Source organism: Cricetulus griseus (assembly GCF_003668045.3).
Source record: "Cricetulus griseus strain 17A/GY chromosome 1 unlocalized genomic scaffold, alternate assembly CriGri-PICRH-1.0 chr1_0, whole genome shotgun sequence".
Lineage (NCBI taxonomy): Eukaryota > Metazoa > Chordata > Mammalia > Rodentia > Cricetidae > Cricetulus > Cricetulus griseus.
The window spans coordinates 273509271-273531456 of record NW_023276806.1 but is presented as its reverse complement, the minus strand read 5'-3'; the positions used below and the strand labels follow the sequence as shown (position 1 = coordinate 273531456).

The 22186-nt window shown below is 43.5% G+C and overlaps 1 protein-coding gene across 3 annotated transcripts; it reads left to right on the top strand.

Moving 5' to 3' along the window:
- The first annotated feature begins 174 nt into the window (after nt 1–174).
- On the top strand, nt 175–21181 carry Dnajc12 (DnaJ heat shock protein family (Hsp40) member C12). Of its 3 annotated transcripts, none has more exons than XM_027395041.2 (5): nt 175–247; nt 9397–9475; nt 13179–13318; nt 18741–18945; nt 20455–21181. In XM_027395041.2, exons 3-5 carry the CDS (start codon nt 13268–13270, stop codon nt 20538–20540), a joined length of 342 nt encoding a protein of 113 aa, XP_027250842.1. In that variant the 5' UTR covers nt 175–247; nt 9397–9475; nt 13179–13267; the 3' UTR covers nt 20541–21181. The 3 variants fall into 3 exon arrangements, with proteins under 3 accessions (XP_027250842.1, XP_035307061.1, XP_027250841.1); XM_027395040.2 differs by lacking the exon at nt 175–247 and adding an exon at nt 5003–5178; XM_035451170.1 differs by lacking the exon at nt 9397–9475 and having other exon boundaries at nt 184–247.
- Nucleotides 21182–22186: the final 1005 nt, after the last annotated feature.

Below are 22186 nucleotides of genomic sequence, written 5' to 3'. Positions count from 1 at the left end.
GGAACTCGGGGATTGCTCTTTGGACGTCGCTCAGGCTGGGAAGAACCATAAAGGGAAGGCAGGAGCCGATACCACTTGCACAAAACTTTGGGGAGCTACGAGGCAACTCTCGGCCGGAAGTTCTGAAACATTTCCTGACGTCCTTTTTGCGCAGTAGCGTCATGCTTTATGGGAGTTGTAGTCCCCGAGTGAGCCGCGCTTCTGGATGGGAGGAGTGTACGCAGTTTTGGACGCCACCTAGTCCTGAGTATGTTTGAGTCTTTTTGCATCTTGAGATCAAAGCGCTTTCGACTCTGTTAAAAACTGTTATGTGAGTTTTACTTCTAGTTTAAGATATTGTGTTAAGTGTTTTGAGGCAGGATTTTCTAGCCTTAGGCAGTCCTCCTGCCTCAGTTTCTCAAAAGCAGGGGTTACAGGTATGAGCACCACACCCAGCTTTAGAGTTAGGTTTTATTATTTGAATTTAAAAGGTCAAGCCTGGCGGTGGTGGCGCACGACTTTAATCCCAGTACTCCGGAGGCAGAAGCAGGTGGATCTGTGAGTTCGAGGCCAGCCTGTTCTACAATAGCTAGTTCCAGGACAGCCTCCAAAGCCCAGAGAAACCCTGTCTCGAAAAACCAAAAATAAATAAATAAATAAATAAATAAATAAATAAATAAATAAATAAATAAATAAAATAAAAGGTCCATCTCTCAAGGGCCAGCGAGATGGCTCAGCTGGTAAAGGAACTTGCCACCATACCAGAGTTTCATTTCTGGGATCCAGAAAGAGGAACGACAGAACAGATTTTTACGGATGGTTCTCCACATTTGTGCACCCACCCACCCAAATAAATAATAAAATATAATAAAAAGGGGTCTATAACCCCGGGCGGTAGTGGCACACACCTTTCATCCCAGCACTAAGGAGGCAGAGGCAGTTGCATCTTTGTGAGTTTGAAGCCTGCCTGGTCTACAGAGGGAGTTCCAGGACAGGCTCCAAAGCTACAGAGAAACCCTTTCTTGGCCGGGGTGGAGGGTGTGGGGTGTGGTTGTGGGGGATGGGGTGGGGGGTGGGGGGTCTATACCTCCAGAAAAAAGTACGGTGCACATAGCTATGCAAAAAAGATCATGTTCTGCCCAACACCCTCCCCCCCCTTTTCTTTTGGTCATTCAGTTTAGAAAGGTTTCCACACTTGCTCAGAAGGCAACCTCCCGTTTGTTTTTTTGTTTTTGTTTTTTTGGGGGGTTCCCTGTGGTTTTGGAGGCTGTCCTGGAACTAGCTCTTGTAGACCAGGCTGGCCTCGAATTTACAGAGATCCGCCTGCCTCTGCCCCCAGAGTGCTGGGATTAAAGGCATGCGCCACCAACGCCAACGGGTATCTCCCCATTTATTTTTAATTAGAAATTTGTGTGTGTATGTGTGTGGGTGTGCGCGTGCACTGGTGTGTGCACAGGTGTGTGCTCAGGATAGTCAGAGCATTTTGGGTGTATTTCTCTATGGATCTTCATCATTTCTTTATTTTTTGAGATAGGGTCTCACTATGCAGCTCCAGAAGGCCTGGTACTCTTTATCTAGACCAGGCTGGCCTCGAATTCAGAGACCTACTTGTCTTCTGCCTCCCTGTTGCTAGTATTAAAGCATGGGCTACCCAGTTTCTGAAAGGTTCAGGCTTTGACGCTGATCGGCTCTACCTCCTTAAGAGACAGACCCCCGCCCCCTGACAACAGTTGGGCACGCTCAGGAAAACTTGCTAAGTCATCGCCATGTCACCAGCCATGCATTATGGCCTGCTGAGGACTCTGGGCATGTGTGGAACCTCAGTGCGCAGGCACAATCTTCCCTTTAAAAGCTCTAACTTTCCTGCTTCACTCTCTCTGCTTCCTCTCTTTACTCTCTCCTCTCTCTCTCTTCTTCGCTCTCTCTCTCACCTATGCGCTCTCTCTGCCTCTATGGTGACCGGCCATGGCAGTCAGCCATTACCCCTGTTCCTCTTCTCTCTTAGTCTCCTTATGAAAGGTTCAGGCATTATGCTGGCCTGCCCCTGTTACCTGGTGGAACAGGCAGTACCCTGGTCAGCCCAAGGTTCCATGGGAACTGAGTCTGCACGCAGGTGCAGAGGACCTCTTTAAAATGACAGATCCCTGCCCATTTACTCTCTCTTCCTCTCGGCTTCCTCTCTGTTTCCTCTCTACTCTCTCTCACCTATGCGCTCTTTCTCACGTATGCGCTCTCCCTGTTCCTTTCCTCTTCTTAGTCTCCCTACTCTGCCGGGCCTTATAATAAACTTATAGTCAACATGTCTCATGTCTCAGCATTTCTTTTTTCTTCTTTTTAAACAAAAGAATAACACCTTACTCTGCCGGGCCATATAATAAACTAGTTAACATGTCTCATCTTGCAGCTTTCTCTTTTCCTCTTTTTAAATAAAAACATAACAGCTTCTCCTATTTTTATATAGTCTCTTGATGAACTTAGAGCTGACCACTTTGGCTAGTGTGGGTAGTCATCAAGCTCCAAGCATCTATCTGCCTGTCTGTACACCCCAGTGCTGAGGTTATAGACAGCTATGGCTTTGGGCAGTGTTATCAGAGACTCCGGAATCACCTGGGAGACGGGTCTCTAGGCATGCCTGTGATTATTATCTGGATTGTGTTAACCGAGGTGGGAAAAACTACCTGCTTACTTGCTGCAGGTGGCAACATTTCCCTTGGATGGAGCCCCAGACTGAATAAATGGAGGACGTGGGCTAAGAAGTACCAGGTGTGCTTTGCTGTCTGATTGTGAATTCAAGCGCTGCTGACGCCTTGGCTTCTCTGCCATGATGGGCTGTGATGTGGTCATTTCATATGTACTACAAAGAGGATGGTGTTGATAGGCCAGTGTCACATGGGTTGCTCATGAACTTCCCAAAGAGTCAAGGCAGAATTAGTTTGTTAGAGACATCGTGGTACAGATGCAGTGGGCAAGACAGTAGAAGAAAACTGCAGAGAGGCAATCTAGGAGCTGTTTTCAGGGTGTGCAGAGTCTTTAGGGGCAGTTAGGCAGTGCTCCAGTGTCACATGGTCTGGAATAATTGCGGTTGGGGCTTGTCCTCATGGTCACTATCAGTCTGACCTTGAGGCATTCATCCTCTTTTCTCTGAATTAGAAAAGGCTTTAACAGGACCATCTTTAATTGTCATCCACACTTTGTAGGACTTGTTGGGATTTGTAAGGGTCTTTCCCAGAATCAGCCATCACCTTGCTCTGAGCCCAGCTTGCTTTGGGACTAAATCTGCCTTGTTTAGAGGTTCAGCTCTGCCATTTGTCCCAGAACTGTGTCCATAATATATATAGATTGACCTTAATTTTCCTTTTTTTTTTTTTTTTTTTTCAAGATAGGGTTTCTTTGTGTAGCCCTGACTGCCCTGGAACTCGATCTGGAGATCAGGCTGGCTGGCCTTAAACTCTGAGATCTTCCTGCCTCTGCCTCCAAATGCTGGGCTTAAAAGGCATGCACCACCATGCCTGAATCCCAGGCTGTTTTTAAACCTTAGACTGGCTATGTAGGCAAGGCTGACCTTCGAACTCCTCATATCCTGATCATCTGATGTGCTGAGACAGGATCCAGATGTGAACCATCATACTTGGCTCCTTAATCTGTTTAATTTTTTATTATTTTTAATAATGTTTAGGTATGTATGTCTGCAGGTGGGCGTGTGCGTGTGAGCACAGGTGTCTGGAAGTCAGAGGTGCTGATCTCTGCGATCTGGGGTTAACATGGTGCTGGGCACTGGAAACTGAACTGAGGCTCTCAGGAATGCAGCAAGTGTTCTTACCTGCTAGCTGTCTCCTGTAGGGAGAGACCCTGTATACCTGTACCGCTGACCATGGTCACGGGTATGGAGAGGGGTAGGATAAAGAATGAGGAGAGGAGGCGCTCCTCTCTCTCGGTGTTCAGGCCAGGTCTTGGAGGCATCCGGGATTGGACTTCTCGGAGTGCCAAATCTGGTTATTGGCTTTTCGTGTGAGTATCCCTTCTTAATAAATTACCAGTTAATAACCTATCCCGTGTTCCATCTTGTTCCCTTTCAGTCTCCAGCCACTGTTTTCAAGACGTATGATCTCTGGCCGGGTGGTGTCACGTGCCTTTAATCCCAGAATTTGGGAGGCAAAGGCAGGCAGATCTCTGTGAGTTCGAGGCCAGCCTGGTGTACAGTTAGTTCTAGGATAGCAAACATGCCTCAAAAAACCGTCTCCTCAAAACAAACAAACAAACAAACAAACACAAAACAAAAAGCCCTAAAATGTTTAAATCTCCTTCACCTTCTCCTTCTCTCTCTCTCTCTTCCGGCCTGGCTGGTGGCAGTCAAGCGCTGCCCACGGGGCTATATCTACAACTGCCAAAAATTACAAGCTATTTTAAACACTTGGAAAAAATACCCACTCTTCCTATTGAGCAAATCTTTCTTTTTCTTTTTCTATTGAGCAAATCTTAAAAACTTAGTTCACATTTTCTTCTGTCTCTTAAAAAAATAGGAAAATATGAACTATCCTGATAATGGAGCAATGATAAAGTGGGAAGGTTGTAAAAATACACTTTGTATCAGCCGATAGGGAAAAATTACCTTGTCAAACGCAAATACACTGATATACATATGATGTCACGAGACCGTGGCAGCAGGCACAGGGCCTGCAAAGGTTGAAGGCACATGGGACTTTTATTATTGTTTTTTGTTGTTTGCTAGTTTCCTAAAGAGAGAAAGAAAGAAAAACAAAAACAAAAAACGGGCATGGGGTTGGGTGGGTGAGTGGGGAGATTGGGAGGATCTGGGAAGAGTTGGGAGAGGGGAAGCCGTAATCAGAATATATTTCATGAAAAATAGTTTTTCAATAAAAGCAAAGCAACACAACAAACAAAAACAGAAACCCCAAACTACAGATCCCAGCAGCCCTGCACGGCAGGTGCTCTCCTGGGCAAACAGCCAATGAGAAGCTGTGTTTGCAAGGGGCTGGGTTGACGTCGGCTGTCGGAGCTGTCTGGTTTGGAAAGTGCTGCTGAAATGTAAAGAGCTTTGCGGTTACCCCGAAGCAGCTCACCGTGTCTGTGGCGCCGGCCAGGACTAGTCATCTCTTGCCAATGGATGCGATACTGAACTACAGGCCGGAGGGCACCGAGGACTACTACGCCCTTCTGGGATGCGACGAGCTCTCCTCGGTAAGCAGGATGGCGCACTCTCACCAGGTCGGCTTTGAGATTTTCGCCACATCTCCTGGAACTCCAGCCTCGCACCATTTTAAAGGAGTTTCGGTGTTGAGACGTTGAAGGATTTAAGTGCTTGAGGAGAGTGAACTTCCAAGTGTTAGGTGGGAGAGGGACCATATTCGGACAGTTTTAGTTACTTTAGAGCAGCGATTCTCAACCTATGCGTTTCGACATCTTAGGGATGCATATCAGATATTTACATTAGGGTCCCCAATAGTGGCAAAAATTACAGTTCTGAAGCAGCAACTAAATAGTTTTATGGTTGGGAGTCACCGCAACATGAGGAACTGTATTAAAAGGTCGAAGCGTTAGGAAGGATGAGAACCACTGCTCTAGAGAAACAATAAAGGCTGTGACTTTGAACTCAGCAGGCAGAGTCATCTGCCTGGCGACGCCTCTTTCAGTGAGCGTCTCATGGATTTGGGGAAATAACATTTTCTTACCATCGGTGTCTGCCTGTACCTAAGTGAATTCTGAAGAACGCAGTAGGGCTGTTACTGGCTACACATTCGTTTATGATTACAAGGTGCTTTGCTGAAAGTACGTTGTGGTTCTGTTATGGAAAACGTTATTATGGACAATATTAAAATGAATATATGTGCTATATAATATATACTAGTATAACATATGAGGAATCCAAGTACTATTATAACTTCAAATCACTTAAATCAAGTTATATGTAATATCTGACGGGAGATTTTTCTTTTATAGTTGGAACAAATGTGTTATTCTTTTAAAGACTTATTTATTACTTTTATGTACATGTGTGAGTTCCTACATGCATATATGTATGTATGTATGTATGTATGTATGTATGTATGTATGGGTTCTGTTTGCCTGCATAGGGATACTCTGTACTTGGAATTATGTAAACTTATTCAATCCTATAGCCTGCATTACATTTAAAAATATTTATTATTTATTTATTTATGTAGTTTTAGACAGAGCTCACTATATAGCCCTGGGTGGCCTGGTACTAACTATGAAGGCCAGGCTGGTCTTGAATTCACAGACATCAGCTTGCCTCTTCTTCACAGGTGATGGGATTAAAGGCATGTGCCACCATGCCCAGCCACAAGGTGAATAGTTATACCTAGTTTAAAGAAATATACTATTATAGATACATATGTTTTTATTTTAATTTTTTTCACTGAACCTTGTATGTTGGGCCAAATCTTTGGCCCAAGATGAAGTCACTTAAGACACCAAGATGAGGGCTGGAGAGGTGGCTCAGAGGTTAAGAGCACTGCCTGCTCTTCCGGAGGACCAGGAGTTCAACTCCCAGCACCTACATGGTGGCTCACAACCACCTATAATAATGAGATCTGGTGTCCTCTTCTGGCATGCAGGCAGAACACTGTATACATAATAAATAAATCTTAAAAAAAGAAAAAAAAGAGACACCAAGATAGATGATCCAGGTACAACCTACTGCTTTTCTAATGGCCATCCTCCATCCATCCCCCCAAAATAATTTTGCCTACTGTAGTCCTTTTTTGCCTGTAACAGTTCCTTTCCCCTTAATGCTCCCCTGCCACATTCTTGCCCAACTAAAATCACCCTGTAAAACCCCAAACTCCTTTTCAGCGATGCTGTACTCCCTTCTGTTGGGGACAGAGCTGCAGTTTGTATTCTGGTGAAAGCCTTGCCTTTTGGTTTCATGGTGGCTCTGATGATCTGTTTCTCTCTATAAGCCATACATTATAGAGCTAAATTCCTGTCCAATTTCAGATTTTCTCTCAAACTTTTAGAACTAGAATGGTTGGATCAAAGAGTAGGAATATTTATAATATGCATAATATATTCTTTGCATATATGCATTATATATGTGTGCTTTAGTTCAGTTTTAGAAATGTGCATTTACTTAAGGTTCAGGAGAGCACTGAACCTCCAGAAACACTGGTCATGTTCCGTCACCCTCTGATGTCTTGGTTTATTTGACTGGTAGTAAAATTAAACATGGTTTCTGTTTACTGCCAGCAGGATAGGCAGCTGTGCAGACAGATCACTAGATCAGAAAGCAGGGCCTGGTAGACCTTGGCGTAAAGTCTGTCCATGGACTGCATTTGACCCTGGGGATGTGGGGTGGGGACAGCAGGTGAGAACTAGAGCACACAGGAAACAAACCAGCCTCCTTTACTGGTTTACTCAGGGTCAGCTCCACAGATAGTTTGTGTTTAACCCTGAAGTAATTAAAGACAGGTATCAGCTATTTTTTCTTAACTTGGCAGAGCTAAAAAACTATAAAGAAGGGCCAGGTGGTGGTGGCACACGCCTTTAGTCCCAGCACTCGGGAGGCAGAGGCAGGTGGATCTCTGTGAGTTCGAGACCAGCCTGGTCTAGAAGACCTAGTTCCAGGACAGCCTCCAAAGCCACGGAGAAACCCTGTCTCAAAAAACTAAAAAAGCAAAAAAAACAAAAACAAAAACAAACAAAACAAAAACCTATAAAGAAGGAATTAGCAATGACATGTTAGCACTGTCAGTTTGCTTCCATAGACTGGTACCATACTGTTTAAAATGTACTTTTACATGTGTGTTTGTATATAGGTATGTTTGCACGCCTGTATCCACATCATGCAGAAGTCAGAGGGCAAGTTGTGGGAGTTCTTTCCTTCCATGATATGGGTCTTGAATTCAGGTCATAGTGCTTGGACACTGAGCCATCTCATTGGCCTCAGATGCTGTTTTCCTTTCTTTCTTTCTTTCTTTCTTTTTTTTTTTTGAGGCAGGGTTTCTCTGTGGCTTGGAGGCTGTCCTGGAACTAGGTCTTGTAGACCAGGCTGGTCTCGAACTCACAGAGATCCACCTGCCTCTGCCTCCCGAGTGCTGGGATTAAAGGCGTGAGCCACCAACCCCCGGCCTTCCTTCCTTCCTTCTTTCCTTCCTTCCTTCCTTCCTTCCTCTCCTCTCTCTCTCTCTCTCTCTCTCTCTCTCTCTCTCTCTCTCTCTCTCTGAAACAACATCTCTCTCTACATAGCCCTGGCTATCTTGGAACTCACTATATAGCCCAGGCTAGTCTCAAATTCACAGAGATGTGCCTGTCTCTGCCTTCCAAGAACTTGGCTCTCTAGGATACTTTCTTTCTTTCTTTTTTTTTTTTTTCAAGACAGGGTTTATTGACATTTACAAAGTGGAGTCAGAAATAGGTTGATAAACTGTAGTTTATTGGGAAAAAGTACTCACGAAAGGGAGCCAGTGACCAGGTTTGCACTGGAGCAGGATGGACCCACAAAATGCTTCCTAGTCAGCTCAACCAGTGAAAGAGAGCCTCATGTTTGCCTCCCCCACCCCAAGACAGGGTTTCTCTGAGTAGCTTTGGAGCCTATCCTGGCACTCACTCCGGAGACCAGGCTGGCCTCGAACTCCCAGGACTCAAGAGTGAATCAGTCTAAAAGAGTAACAGAGCTCATGCCTTTAATCCCAGCACTAGAAAGGTATATAAGGAAGAAACAAATTCAGTCTTAAGACTTAGTCTCCAGCCACATTGAGGAGAGCATAGCAGTTTAGGATTCTGCAGCTTGGAGAGCAGTGCAGTGTGGAGATGTAATCTGAGGTTAGGTGGATCACCCCTTCGATCTGAGCATTGATAGAGGCGAGAACTCTCTAGTGGCTGGCCACTTTGCATCTCTGATCTTCAGCTTGAACCCCAATATCTGTCTCTGGGCTTTTATTATTTGTGCTACAGCTACCAGACAGTTGAAGACATTTGATTCTCTTATAATGTACAATTGTGCATTTGTGGGTATAAAGGCCAGAGGTTGATGTTGGCATCTTACTCCATTGCTTTCCACCTTTTTTTTTTTTGAGACAGTCTTAGCTTACCAAACTCACCTGACGAGCTGGATAGCGAGCCCCAAGTTCTCCAGTCTGCACCCCTCCACTGGGATTGCTGGGGTGGGTCTCCAGGATGATTTTTACGTGAGTGCTAGGCATTGAACTCAAGTCTTCTTCATGGTTCTCAACCTGTGGGTTTCAACCCCTTGGATCACATGTCAGATATTTACATTATGATTCATAACAGGAACAAAATGATAGTTATGAAGTAATTTGGTAGTTGGAGGGTCACCACAACACGAGGAACTGTGTTAAAGGGTTGCATCATTACGAAGGTTGAGAACCAGTTTCCTCAGTTTATCTTTGTTATTTGAAACACTGATTTTTGTTTTAGGTTGAGCAAATCTTGGCAGAATTTAAGGTCAGAGCTCTGGAATGCCATCCTGACAAGCATCCAGAAAACTCCAAAGCTGGTAAGAATTTACTAATGGCTGTTTCTTTTTTTCTTTTTTTGAGACAGGGTTTCTCTGTGTAGCTTTGGAGCCTATCCTGGCACTTGATCTATAAACCAGGCTGGCCTCGAACTCACAGAGATCAGCCTGCCTCTGCCTCCCAAGTGCAGGGATTAAAGGTGTGCTCCCCCACAGTCCAGCTGTGCAGGGGTTATCTTGATTAGGTTAACTTTAGTGAGAAGAGTGAGGCTGAGGAAGGTGCACTATTCCTGGGCTGGGGTCCCGGATGTCGTAAAAAGGAGGCTGAGCAGGGTGGTTCATCCCTTGTTGATTCCTGACTGTGAGTCATGTGACCAGCTGCCTCAAGTTCTGCCAAGACTCTTGCCGTGATGGACTCTACCCTGGAATTGTGAGCCAAAATAAGCCCTTCTTTCCTTGAGCTGCATTTGTGAGGGCATTTTATCAAAACAACAGGAATGGAAACTGATACACCCTTATTGCATGTAAAGCAATTGTCACTAGTTGTCTTCCCAGGACATTTAGAGATACACCCTTTCCTGCTGTGAGCACCCCCTTTTTTCCCCCCATTTTATCTCCATCTCTTACAGTCCCATGTAAGAGCTTCATTTTTGATGCTGTGATAAAATGCCTGACAAAAAGTAAGTTAGAAGAGAAAGGGTGCATTTTAGCTTACCATTCCAGGTCACAGTTTATCATTTTGGGGAAGTTAAGGCAGGAACTTGAAGCCATTAGTCACATCATGAACAGAGTTGTTCAAGACCTTGAGCCTTTTTTTTCCCTTTAATATTATGTATACAATATTCTGGCGTGCAGGAATATATGCATGTCAGATGCATATATGCATACATATTAAATGAATGAATGAACAATAAATAAATCTTAAAGAACAAAACCAGAGTGAAATGAATGCATGCATGCTTAGTACTCAGCTAGCTTTCTCTGCTTTATATAGTTCAGGCCCCAAACCAGTGCTGCCCACACTCAGGCTGTGTCTTCCACATCAGTTAAGGTGGTTATACAGAGACATGCATGAAAACCGACCTGATCTAGACAATCTCTTATATGAGTCGGCTTTACTAGTGAAATACCTGAGATCATTAACTCATTCAAAAGAAAGAAAAAAGGAGCCAGATGTAGTGGGGCATACCTTCATCCTAGCATTTGGGAGGCAGAGGCAGGTGGACCTCTAAGTTCAGGACTTCCTGGTTTACATAGTGAGTTCCAGGCCAGCTAGGGTTGCATAGTGAGTCCCTGCATAAACAAACAAACAAACATACAAACCTGTTATTTGGTCATCTGGTCCTGGTGGATTTTTTTTAACATTTTAAAATATTTCTCACGAGGGGTGGTTGCATAAACAATAAGATAAATCTTGGAATAAGTTTCTAATACACAAACTCTTACATTTGTGTCAGTTTTTTATTTTATTTTTTTGGTTTTTTGAGACAGGGTTTCTCTGTGGCTTTGGAGGCTGTCCTGGAACTAGCTCTTGTAGACCAGGCTAGTCTCGAACTCACAGAGATCCACCTGCTTCTGCCTCCCGAGTGCTGGGATTAAAGGCATGCACCACCACCGTCCGGCAAGTTTTTTAAAAATATATGATTTAGTAGGCATCAAATTAATTTATTCATTCTCTATATTTTTTTCTTTTTGAAATGGGGTTTCTTTATGTATCCCTGGCTGTTCTGCAACTCTTATATGTAGGCCAGGTTGGTCTTGAACTCAGAGATCTTCCTTCGTCTGTTTCCTTAATGCTGGGTCTAGAGGTGTGTGCCACCATGCCTAGTGTTACATTTTTTAAAAAGTTAGCATATAAAGTAGTACGTTTCATGGTGGCATTTTCTTGTGTGTGTGACCATACTTTATTTTAGCTCACCCCACCCCAAATTTACTCTCTTATATGTGGAAATCTAGTTATATAACCCTACTTGCTGAAAAGGCTGTTTTGTTTTGTTTTGTTTTCCCACAGTTGAATTGTCTTGGCATTCTTGTCAAAATATCAGCTGATTATAAATATTAGGATTGAGTTTAGGATCCTTCATTCTTTTCTTCTCTGTGTAGTGCTGTGGATCTCCGTGGACCTCTGACCACTGAGTAGCCCTGTGGACCTTTGTCCACTGTGTATAGCCCTGTGGACCTTTGTCCACTGTGTATAGTCCTGTGGACCTCTGACCACTGAGTAGCCCTGAGGATCTCTGTCCACTGTGTATAGCCCTGAGGACCTTTGTCCACTGTGTATAGCCCTGAGGATCTTTGTCCACTGTGTATAGCCCTGAGGACCTCTGTCCACTGTGTATAGACCTGTGGACCTCTGACCATTGTGTATAGCCCTGTGGACCTTTGTCCACTGTGTATAGCCCTGAGGACCTCTGTCCACTGTGTATAGCCCTGTGGACCTCTGACCACTGAGTAGCCCTGTGGACCTCTGACCACTGTGTATAGACCTGTGGACCTCTGACCACTGTGTATAGCCCTGATGACCTTTGTCCACTGTGTATAGCCCTGTGGACCTTTGGGCATTGTATAGACCTGTGGACCTCTGACCACTGTGTATAGCCCTGAGGACCTTTGTCCACTGAGTAGCCCTGTGGACCTTTGTCCACTGTGTATAACCCTGTGGACCTTTGGGCATTGTATAGCCCTGAGGACCTTTGTCCACTGTATATCCCTGTCACTCACCATTCTTTCTTTGGCGCTGGGTCCTGCAGCTGCCTAGGCAGTTTCAGCTTCATGTGAATCACTGGGATTCTTTCCTTAGTTGTTGTCTGACACTACTCACTCTGTACTCACTCTGACTGAAAGCAACAGAAGGGGTTTTTCCTATAAACAAAATTATGTTTGTTTTTTTTTTTAATTCTGTCTCTCCTGCTAATAATGTCAGTTGTTTTACATCTGTGTCATTAGCACCTGGACATCCCTGGGGCCCAGTTAAAGCAGGGGCTAAACTGCATGTCAAGGTCTCATTGTCTTCAAAATTTAAGTTACATTTATTTATTTATTATTGATTTCACATGTGCCACAGGGCATGTGTGGAACTCAGAGGACAGCTTGCGTGAGTCACATGTCTCCTTCCATATGTGTGTCTTGGGGATTGAACTTGGGCTTCAGGGCCTTTACTCCCCAAGCCATCTCACCACCCCTCACTGTCTTCCTCTGATATACTTTACAAATGAGGACATGACAGCTGGAGAGATGGCTCAGAGGTTAAGATCACTGGCTGCTCTTCCAGACCTCCTGAGTTCAATTCCCAGCAACCACATGGTGGCTCACAACCATCCATTATGAGATCTGCTGCCCTCTTCTGGTGTGCAGGAATATATGCAGACAGAACACTGTATACATAATAAGTAAATAAATCTTTTTTTTTTTTTTTTTGGTTTTTTGAGACAGGGTTTCTCTGTGTAGCTTTGGAGCCTATCCTGGCACTCGCTCTGGAGACCAGGCTGGCCTCGAACTCACAGAGATCCACCTGCCTCTGCCTCCTGAGTGCTGGGATTAAAGGCGTGTGCCACCAACACCTGGCCTTAGTAAATAAATCTTAACAAAACAAAACAAAATAAATGAGGACACTAAAACTGACTAGGGAGGCTGTCCCAAAGTCTCACAGTGTGTGGCCCAGCTCAGATTCTATTGAGATCTGGTGGATGGTTTTGGAGTTTAATCCTCCAGGAGAGCAGTGTTCATCTTCTGTCCTGTTTTCCAGTGGAGACTTTTCAGAAATTGCAGAAGGCAAAGGAGATTCTGACCAACGCGGAGAGCCGAGCCCGCTATGACCATTGGCGGAGGAGCCAGATGTCCATGCCATTCGAGCAGTGGGATGCTTTGGCCGACTCAGTGAAAACTGTGAGTTTTTCTCTGGGGATCCTGGGGCTTTCGAGGCCAGGCTGCTCATGGTTTAGCCTAAAGAATAAGTGGAAGGAAAGGACCAAGAAATTAGCGGCAAGTCATTGCTTACGAAACCCTGTGAGGCGAAAATAGGAAATAGAAAATAGGAGGAGAGACCACCAGAATCAGTGCTCGAAGGGCCCTTGGCTGTATTCTTTGTCTCTTTGACTGTTTATTTCACTTCCTGTTACGGTCTTTACCTCATTCTAAGATTTCTTGGGCTGGAGAAATGGCTCAGAAGTTGAGAGCACTGGCTGCTCTTCCAGAGGACCTGGGTTCAATTCCCAGAACCTACATGGCAGCTCACAAACTGTAACTCCAGTTCCAGGAGACCTGACACCTTCACATCAATGCACATAAAATAAAAGTTAAATAAATAAATAAATAAATAAATAAATAAATAAATAAATAAATATTTCTCATAGCCAGCCAGTGGTGTTCCATGTCTTTAATCTGAGAACTCGGGAGGCAAAGGCAGGTGGATCTCTGTGATTTCGAGGCCAGTGTGGTCTACAGAGTGAGTTCCAGGACAATCTCTAAAGCTACAGAAAAACCCTGTCTCAATAAAACAACAAAAGAAGATTTCTCATAATTGTGCTCATCAGATTGCTTGTGTAACTGAATTTTGAACTGTTGAAAATCTTTTCCTTGAATCTTGAAAAAAAATTTTTTTTTTTTCCCCGAGACAGGGTTTCTCTTTGGCTTTGGAGGCTGTCCTGTAACTAGCTCTTGTAGACTAGGCTGGTCTTGAACTCACAGAGATCCTCCTGTCTCTGCCTTTCGAAAAAACAACAAAAACAACAACAAAAATAAACAACAAAACAAAATAAAACAAAACAAAAAGATGTATTCCGTGTGTGTATGTGTCTGTGTTTTTGTCTCCATGTAATGCCATGTGTATATTCTCATGAAGAGGGCATTAGATGTGTGGAGTTGGAGTTCCATGGATGCTGGGAGCCAAAGTTGGTCCTCTGCAAGAGCAGGAAGCACTCTACTTCAGAGCTATCCTTTATCTCTTCTGTTGTTGTTTGAGCTTGTTTACTTAACAAGGCTTGGACATCTATAATAAAGCAGGATGCAATTATTCCTATCATATGGTGGTAAAGAGTTATTGCACTTAGGAGGTATTGTGTTATTTCTTTTTATTTATTTCTTTTTATTTTATGAGCATTAGTGTTATGTCTGTGTGAGGGTATTGGGTCCCCTGGAAATGGAGTTAGAGATAATTATGAGCTGCCATGTGGGTGCTGGGAATTGAACCCAGGTCCTTTGGAAGAGCAGTTAGTTTATGCTCCCAGCTGCTGAGCCATCTCTCCAGCTCTGTATTGTGTTATTTCTAAATGCCATTAAAAACTTACATACAGGAGCTCAGTGGTTAGGAGCTCCTGCTGCTCTTCTGGAGGACCCAAGTTTGATTTGCAGTACTTATATGGTGGCTCACAACTGTGTGGAACTCCATTTCCAGGGGCTCTGATGCCCTCTTCTGGCATCTGTGGGCATCAGACACTTGCTATTTCTGAGGACCAAGGTTTGGTTCCTAGAGCCCATGCTAGGTGGCTCATAACTGCCTGTAACTCCAATTCAGAATGTCTGATGCCCTCTTCTGGCTTATGAGGGCACCCACACACATGTGGCATTCTTCACATACATTATATATAAGTAAAAATACATCTTAAAAATATAGTAGTGCTTAGCTTTACATAGTCAGAAATAAGGTTATTTTCCTTTATTCATGTGCATGTGAAATGTGGTGTATGAGTGCCCGTGTGTGTGTGTGTGTGTGTGTGTGTGTGTGTGTGTGTGTATTCATGTGTGAACTCATGTGTGTTGACACTGAGTATTTCCCTTGATTAGTTCTGCCTTATATATTGCGTCAAGATCTCTAACTTGAACCCAGAGATTGCTTCTTTGTGTAGTCTAGGTAATCAGTTTCCTCTGGGGATTTCCTTTATCTGCAGATGAGTAGGGGGTTACAGACAGGCCATCATCCCTCCCCAACATTCATGACAGTGTTGGGGATTTGAACCGTGGTGCTCAAGGAAGCGCTTTCCCCACAGAGCCATTTCTCCAGCCTTTGCTTTTCATTGTGCCTTTCCATAATTCCTCGAGACTGGCTTAGTAAACATTGTTCTACAAAGTCAACACAAATGTCTCTCCAGCCTTCTAAATGTGAGACACTGTTAACTATTGCTGAATCAGTTACCTTGCTTGTCCAATGCCTTCTGGTTTATAGCTCTTTACTTTTCCATGATCTACTTAATTTTTAACATCCAATATCAGGTTAGCTACAGATTTTTCTATAATTTCTCTCCAAGTTTCCTCTTTTATCTATATTGCCATTGTCTTTTTATTTGCTATTAGTTTCCTAACTCACACTCAGTGTTTTGGTTTTGGGTTTAGCATAACCATGCACTGTTTGAGCCTTTAGTAGTTATATTTTATATCTTATTGGCCACATTTCTCTTGTCACTAAAGTTGAAGTAGTATGAAATTTGGTTTTAGGTTTATTTTTGTTAGTGATACAAAAATGATGAGTTCTATATTTTTTCTTTAATCAGCAGTGGGGCTGGGTGTGGTGTTGCATTCAGGCAGCAGACAAAAAGCAAAACAAAACAAAACACATCCACTAAATCAGGAGTAGGGGCTTGAGAGATGGCTCAGTGCTTAAGAGCACTTGCTTCTCTTGCACAGGACCAGGGTTCTGTTCCCAGCATCACTGTCTGGCAGCTCACAATGGTCTGTAGCTCCAGCTCCAGGGGATTTGATGTCTCTGGGCTCTGAGAGTCTGCACTCATGTACACATACCCACATGCAAATGAACACGGCTATACATAATTAAAGTAATAAAAAAATCTTAAAAACATTTTAAGAATTCACCTAACCCAATGAATATGTTGTAAGATTAAACATGTGATGTTGGTTTAAAAATGATAGATACAAGGGGCTGGAGAGATGGCTCAGTGGTTGAGAGCACTGGCTGCTCTTCCAGAATACCTGAGTTTTGTATTTATTTGTTACATATATTTCTTTCTCTCTCTCTCTCTCTCTCTCTCTCTCTCTCTCTCTCTCTTCTCTCTGTATGTATGTATAGATACGTGTCTGCCGTGGTATAGAGATCAGCTGACAACTTTCAGAAAAGTCAGTGTTCTGTATCCACCATGTGGGTTCCACGGATCAAACTCAGCTTTTCAGGGTTGGCAACAGGGAACAGGGACCTTTACCAACTGAGCCATGGTAACAGATGTGTATCTCATTTTTATATTATTTTATTTTTTATGTTTTTTTAATTGGAGGCTTAATAAATCAGCTCTTTCTAGGAGGGCTTTGGGGCTGTCCTGTTACCCTGCAAAGACCTATTTGCCTATTGGTTGTTTCTGAGTTCCTGGCTGGATGAGGTATCTTTGTGGGGAGTCCAGTTGGCCACAGGCTACCTGTGGGAGTTTCCTCCTATGCCCAGATGGACACTGTTTCTCTAGCCAGATGGGAAACAGGGAGCAAATGAACATATTCTGTGCAAAAGACAGGCTGTCCTGCTTTGATGTTATCCAAGAGTAAGCAGGTCAGAGATCAACCACTCAGGCAAGTTAAAAATTCACTCCTGGTGATCCAGGATAAAAATAACTGATTTTGGGGGCTGAAGAGATGGCGCAGTGGTTAAGAGCGTGGGCTCAATTCCAAGCACAGCCTTGGTTCAATTCCCAGTACCCACATGTTGGTTTATAATTGTAACTCCAGTTCCAGGGGATCTGATGCCCCTCTTCTGGTGTCTTTGGACACCAGCCATGCATGTGGTGCACAGAGATATATGCAAACACCCATATACATCAAATCATACTTTGAAAAAAAAAAGAGCTAACTTTGTTCATTATTCAGCTGAGTTGTGGCTCATGGGAGCCAATTGTTCCATTTTTCTTATTCCATTGTTTAGTGGAATGCAGATTAAAAAATAGTATTTGCTAGTGTTGACTAATGTCCAGAATGTATGATAACTACTTCCTAAAGAAAAAAAAAGGTTCATTAAGGAAAACTGGTAAACAAGTTAATTGTGAGTGGAACATAACACTTTCATTTTGAGAGAGAGGCATCATCTACAGGTTTCTTGGTTGACTTGTGACATTTACTTTTCTTTTCCCGACTACAAGGATTGAACCCCTGGCCTTATGCATGTTGCCAGGGACTCCATCATGGAGCTTTATCCCTAGCCTTTATTATTTCCTGGGTTTTATTCTCTGATTAATTTTTTTCCATTTATTTATTCATTTACTGTGTGTATGTGTGCATGCTCATGCATTGTGTGCGTGTGCGTGTGTGTGTGTGTGTGTGTGTGTGTGTGTGTGTGTTTATGGTCAGGCTTGCTGACAAGCTCCTTTAGCAATGATCCATTTCACTGGCCCTGACTTGTGACTTTTATATTTCACATTTCAATTTTCTCAGCTTAGGTTTTTGTTTGTTCATTTGTTTTAAGACAAGATCTCACTATGTAGCTATGTACACCAGGCTAGCCTCAGACTTAGAGATTTACTTGCTTTTGTCTCTGCCTCTTGAGTGAGTGCCACATGCTTAGCTTTTTTTTTTTTTAATTCTTGAATTCTTATTTTCTTGTTTTTCGTAGTCCTCATCCTCCACGTTTGTGGTTGATGATTAAACCCAAGGTCTCTCACAGGCTTAGCAAGCACTCTACCACTGAACTATCCCCAGCCTTTCAGGAAGAAGATGGACTTTTCTCGCCTTCTCTGTTCTGTACATGCACATTACAACAACGCATCATAACAACACACCCAGAACAAAAGCCCAGTGGCTCAAGGCTAGCCTGGGCTAATGTGATGGTTTGAAGGAAAATGGCCCCCAAAGGGAATGGCACCATTAGGAGGTGTGGCCTTGTTGGAGGAAGTGTGTCACTGTGGAGGTGGGCTTTGAGGTCTCCTGTGCTCAAGCCATGCCCGGTGTCTCAGACTACTTCCTGTTGCCTGCGAAAATGATGTAGGAAACTCTGCTACTTTTCCAGCACTATGTCTGCCTGCACATCACTATGTTACACCATTGATGATAATGGACCAACTCTCTGAAAATGTAAACCATCCCAATTGAATATTTTTCCTTTGTAAGAGTTGCTGTGGTCATGGTGTCTCTTCACAGTAATAGAAACCTTAATTAAGACACCTACATATGAAGAAAAAAAAAAAAGACAAGGGCTGGTGAGATGTCTCAGTGTATAAAGATGTTTACAGCATGTGATCCCCAGAAGGCCCTTGGTGGAAGGAGAGAATAGGCTCTGGAAAGCTGTCTTTTGCTCCGCCCCACATGCACTCCCCCAAGTAATAGCCACATGTGAGAAACAAATCCCAAATAACATTTATGTGTCTACTTTTATTTAATCTAGTCAATGCACTGGGCTGTCAGAAGTAAGAAAGACTTGATGCTGGAAGGAATGGACCAGACTTACACCAACACAGTTCAAAACAAGGAACAGAATGAACAGAGAGAAACAAAGAAAGGAGAGCCAGATTCAACCACAGAGAAAACGAGGCAAAAGGAGTCTGGATCCCCAGAAAAGGCCATCGCCCCACAAAACCCAGGCTCTCCAGGTAAGTTATGTCACAAGAGAAGACTGGAAATCAGGGAGCATGGGTTGTATTATAGCTAAACCTGTTCTAGTATGCACAGCAATGCCAATTTAAGAACTGGTTTAGCACTGGGTAGTATGGGTACATGGCTTTAATCCCAGTGGTTGGGAGGCAGAGGCAGCCGGATCTCTGTGAGCTAAAGGCCAACCTGGTCTACAAAGCTAGTTCCAGGACAGCCAGAGTTGTTACACAGAGAAATCCTATCTCGTGTGTCGCCCCCGTCCCCCCCCCCCCGCCAAAAAAAAAGAATTAATTTATCATCTTAAAAATCATTAGCCATGTAAACTAAACTGGCTTGGCACTCAGAGATGTGCTGGCCTCTGCCTCCCGAGTGCTGGGATAAAAGTGCCATCACACCTTGGCTTCCTTTTTCTTTTTTCTTTTTGGTTTATCAAGGCAGGGTTTCTCTATGTAATAGCCCTGACTGTTCTGAACTCACTCTGTAGACCAGGCTGTTCTTGAACTCACAGAGATCCACCTGCCTCTGCCTCTCAAGTGCTGGGATTAAAGGTATGTGCCACTATGGCCTGGCTGGGTCACTTTTTAAGAAGGGACATGAAGTAAGCAGGTAAGGAGTGGGCCTAGGAGAAGTTAGGGAGAGGAGTAGAAAGGTAGAAAGGTAGATATGGTCAGAATATACTGTATGAAATCCCCAAAGAACTCATAAAAATATTATTAAAAATGCCCACCTTGGGAGAGGATGATTATTAAGCATGTGAGGTCCTCATATATATATGTATTGTAATTTCTGTTCATAAGAATGCCAAAGTATGGTTAAGGTCAGGTAACCTGTTTCTATAAAATATGAATAATTTGCTGTATGTGGTGGTGCATGACTTTAATCTCAGTACTCAAGAGTTAGAGGCAGGCAGATCTTTGTGAATTCCAGCCTAGTTTTTTTTTTTAATGATTTATTTAAATCTATTTTATATGCATTGTTGTGAAGATGTCAGATCCCCTGGAACTGGAGTTACAGACAGTTGTGAGCTGTCATGTAGGTGCTGGGAATTGAACCCTGGTCCTCTGGAAGAGCAGCCAGTGCTCTTAACAACTGGGCCATCTCTCCATTCCCAGCCTAGTTTTCATAGTGAGTTCCCAGGTCAGTCAGGCTACATAGTGAGACCCTGTCTTAAAAAAAAGCATAATTCGGGGCTGGAGAGATGGCTCAGAGGTTAAGAGCGCTGACTGCTCTTCCAGAGGTCCTGAGTTCAATTCCCAGCAACCACATGGTGGCTCACAACCATCCATTATGAGATCTGGTGCCCTCTTCTGGTGTGCAGATATACACGGAAGCAGATGTTGTATACATAATAAATAAATAAAATCTTAAAAAAAAAGCATAATTCATACAGGAGGCTATGTCTCATGCCTACTGGTTGCAGTGGAGTTTGTCCCCAAGTTGTTTTACTACTGTAGTTTGATTCTTCTTCTACCACCTTGGATTTGAAGTGTTTCTCTTGCCTCTTTCAGATTTGAACTGTGGCCACCTTCGTTTCCGCTGGTCTGGTGACCCTCCCTCAGAACTCCTGAGAAAGTTCCGAAACTATGAAATCTGAAGTGTTGCTGCTCTGCGAGAGAAGCAAGGCAGTCGGTCGTCTATGCTGCCGATGTGCAGCTTTCATTTATGTCTTAAAAATGTTTGTGAGTTGCTCAGGACAGTCAGGTCCTCCGTCCTTGAACCCATTCTCACTTGTACTTTGTTTCATCTTGTGCTGGGGATTGAACCCAGTACCTCCTGTACTCCCTGTGTCATTGACTCCTGCCCCTTAACATGCTGTTTAAGTGAGAAAGTTGTTATATAAACCTAGTTTCTTTCAATTTTTGAGTAAACTAAGGCTTCTAGATCTAAGTAGTTTGTATTATATGCATTTTCCTGTTAATGCTGTTTGTAAATATCTGTTAAAAAATCATTCCCTGAGCTGGGCAGTGGTGGCGCACACCTTTAATCCCAGCACTGGGGAGGAGAGGCAGGTGGATCTCTGTGAGTTCAAGACCAGCCTGGTCTACAAGGGCTAGTTCCAGGACAGCCTCCAAAGCCACAGAGAAACCCTGTCTCAGAAAAAAAAAAAAATCATTCCCCCTGTTGGTGTACCGTGATCTCTAGCCATGCTAGACATCTGGATTTTGGCTTAAAATGAAATGTAGAATAACTTGTCTGAATTTCTTAGACTGAAATAAACAATTCCCCCAAAGTTCATAAATGTGTTTATAATGCAACTGTGTTCATTCATTCATTTGTTCATTCTTTGGTGTAGATTTTTGTGTGGAGTCTTACCATGTAGCATAGGCTAGCCCTGAACTCTCTATGTAGTTTATCTTCAAATCATCCTAACTCTTTGTTTCCTGTGGACTGGCAAGATGGTACAGAGAGTAAGGGAAGTTGCTTCCAAGACTGACAACCTGATTTCCATCCTCAGGACCACTCTGGAAAGTTGACCTGTGACCTCCACACATGCAGTGTGGCATGAGCACACCCACACCCAAATTCAATGGATGAATACATGTAATTTAGAAAATATGTTTTCTGGGCTGGGGAGATTGCTCAGAGGTTAAGGGCACTGACTCCAGAGGACCCATGTTCAAAGCCCAGCACCCACATGCAACTCAACACTCTAACTCCAAGATCTGACACTCTCACACAGATGTACCTGCAGGCAAAACACACACACACACACACACACACACACACACACACACACACACACACACACGTATATTAAATAAAAAAAAGACTTAAAAAAAAAGAAAATGTTTCCTTGCCAGATGTGACACACACCTGTCATATCAGCAATTGGGAAGTGGAAGCAGAAGACCAGGAGTTCAAGGCCAGCTGTGTCTATATAGCCACTAGACAGCATGGGCTACAGGAAACCCATCTCAATAAAACCAAACCAAAGCGGAAAAAGCAAGCCATAAAATGCTTACTTTTATGAAATGTCAGTGCAGATGGTATTACTTCTCCATAGCTGCTATAACAAAACACCACTGGTGACTTAATCGTGCCTTATACTTTGTAGAGTTGAAAGTCCAGATTCAAGGGATGGACACTTTGTTTTTGAGGCTGTCCTTGTTGTGCAAGTGGCTGCCTTCTTGGCTGCACTCTCAAACTGTCTTCTCTGTTCAGCTGAGTCCTTGGTGTGTCTGCCTCTTCATATGAAGACACAGCTATACCAGATAAGGACACATTTTTTCCACAACTTTA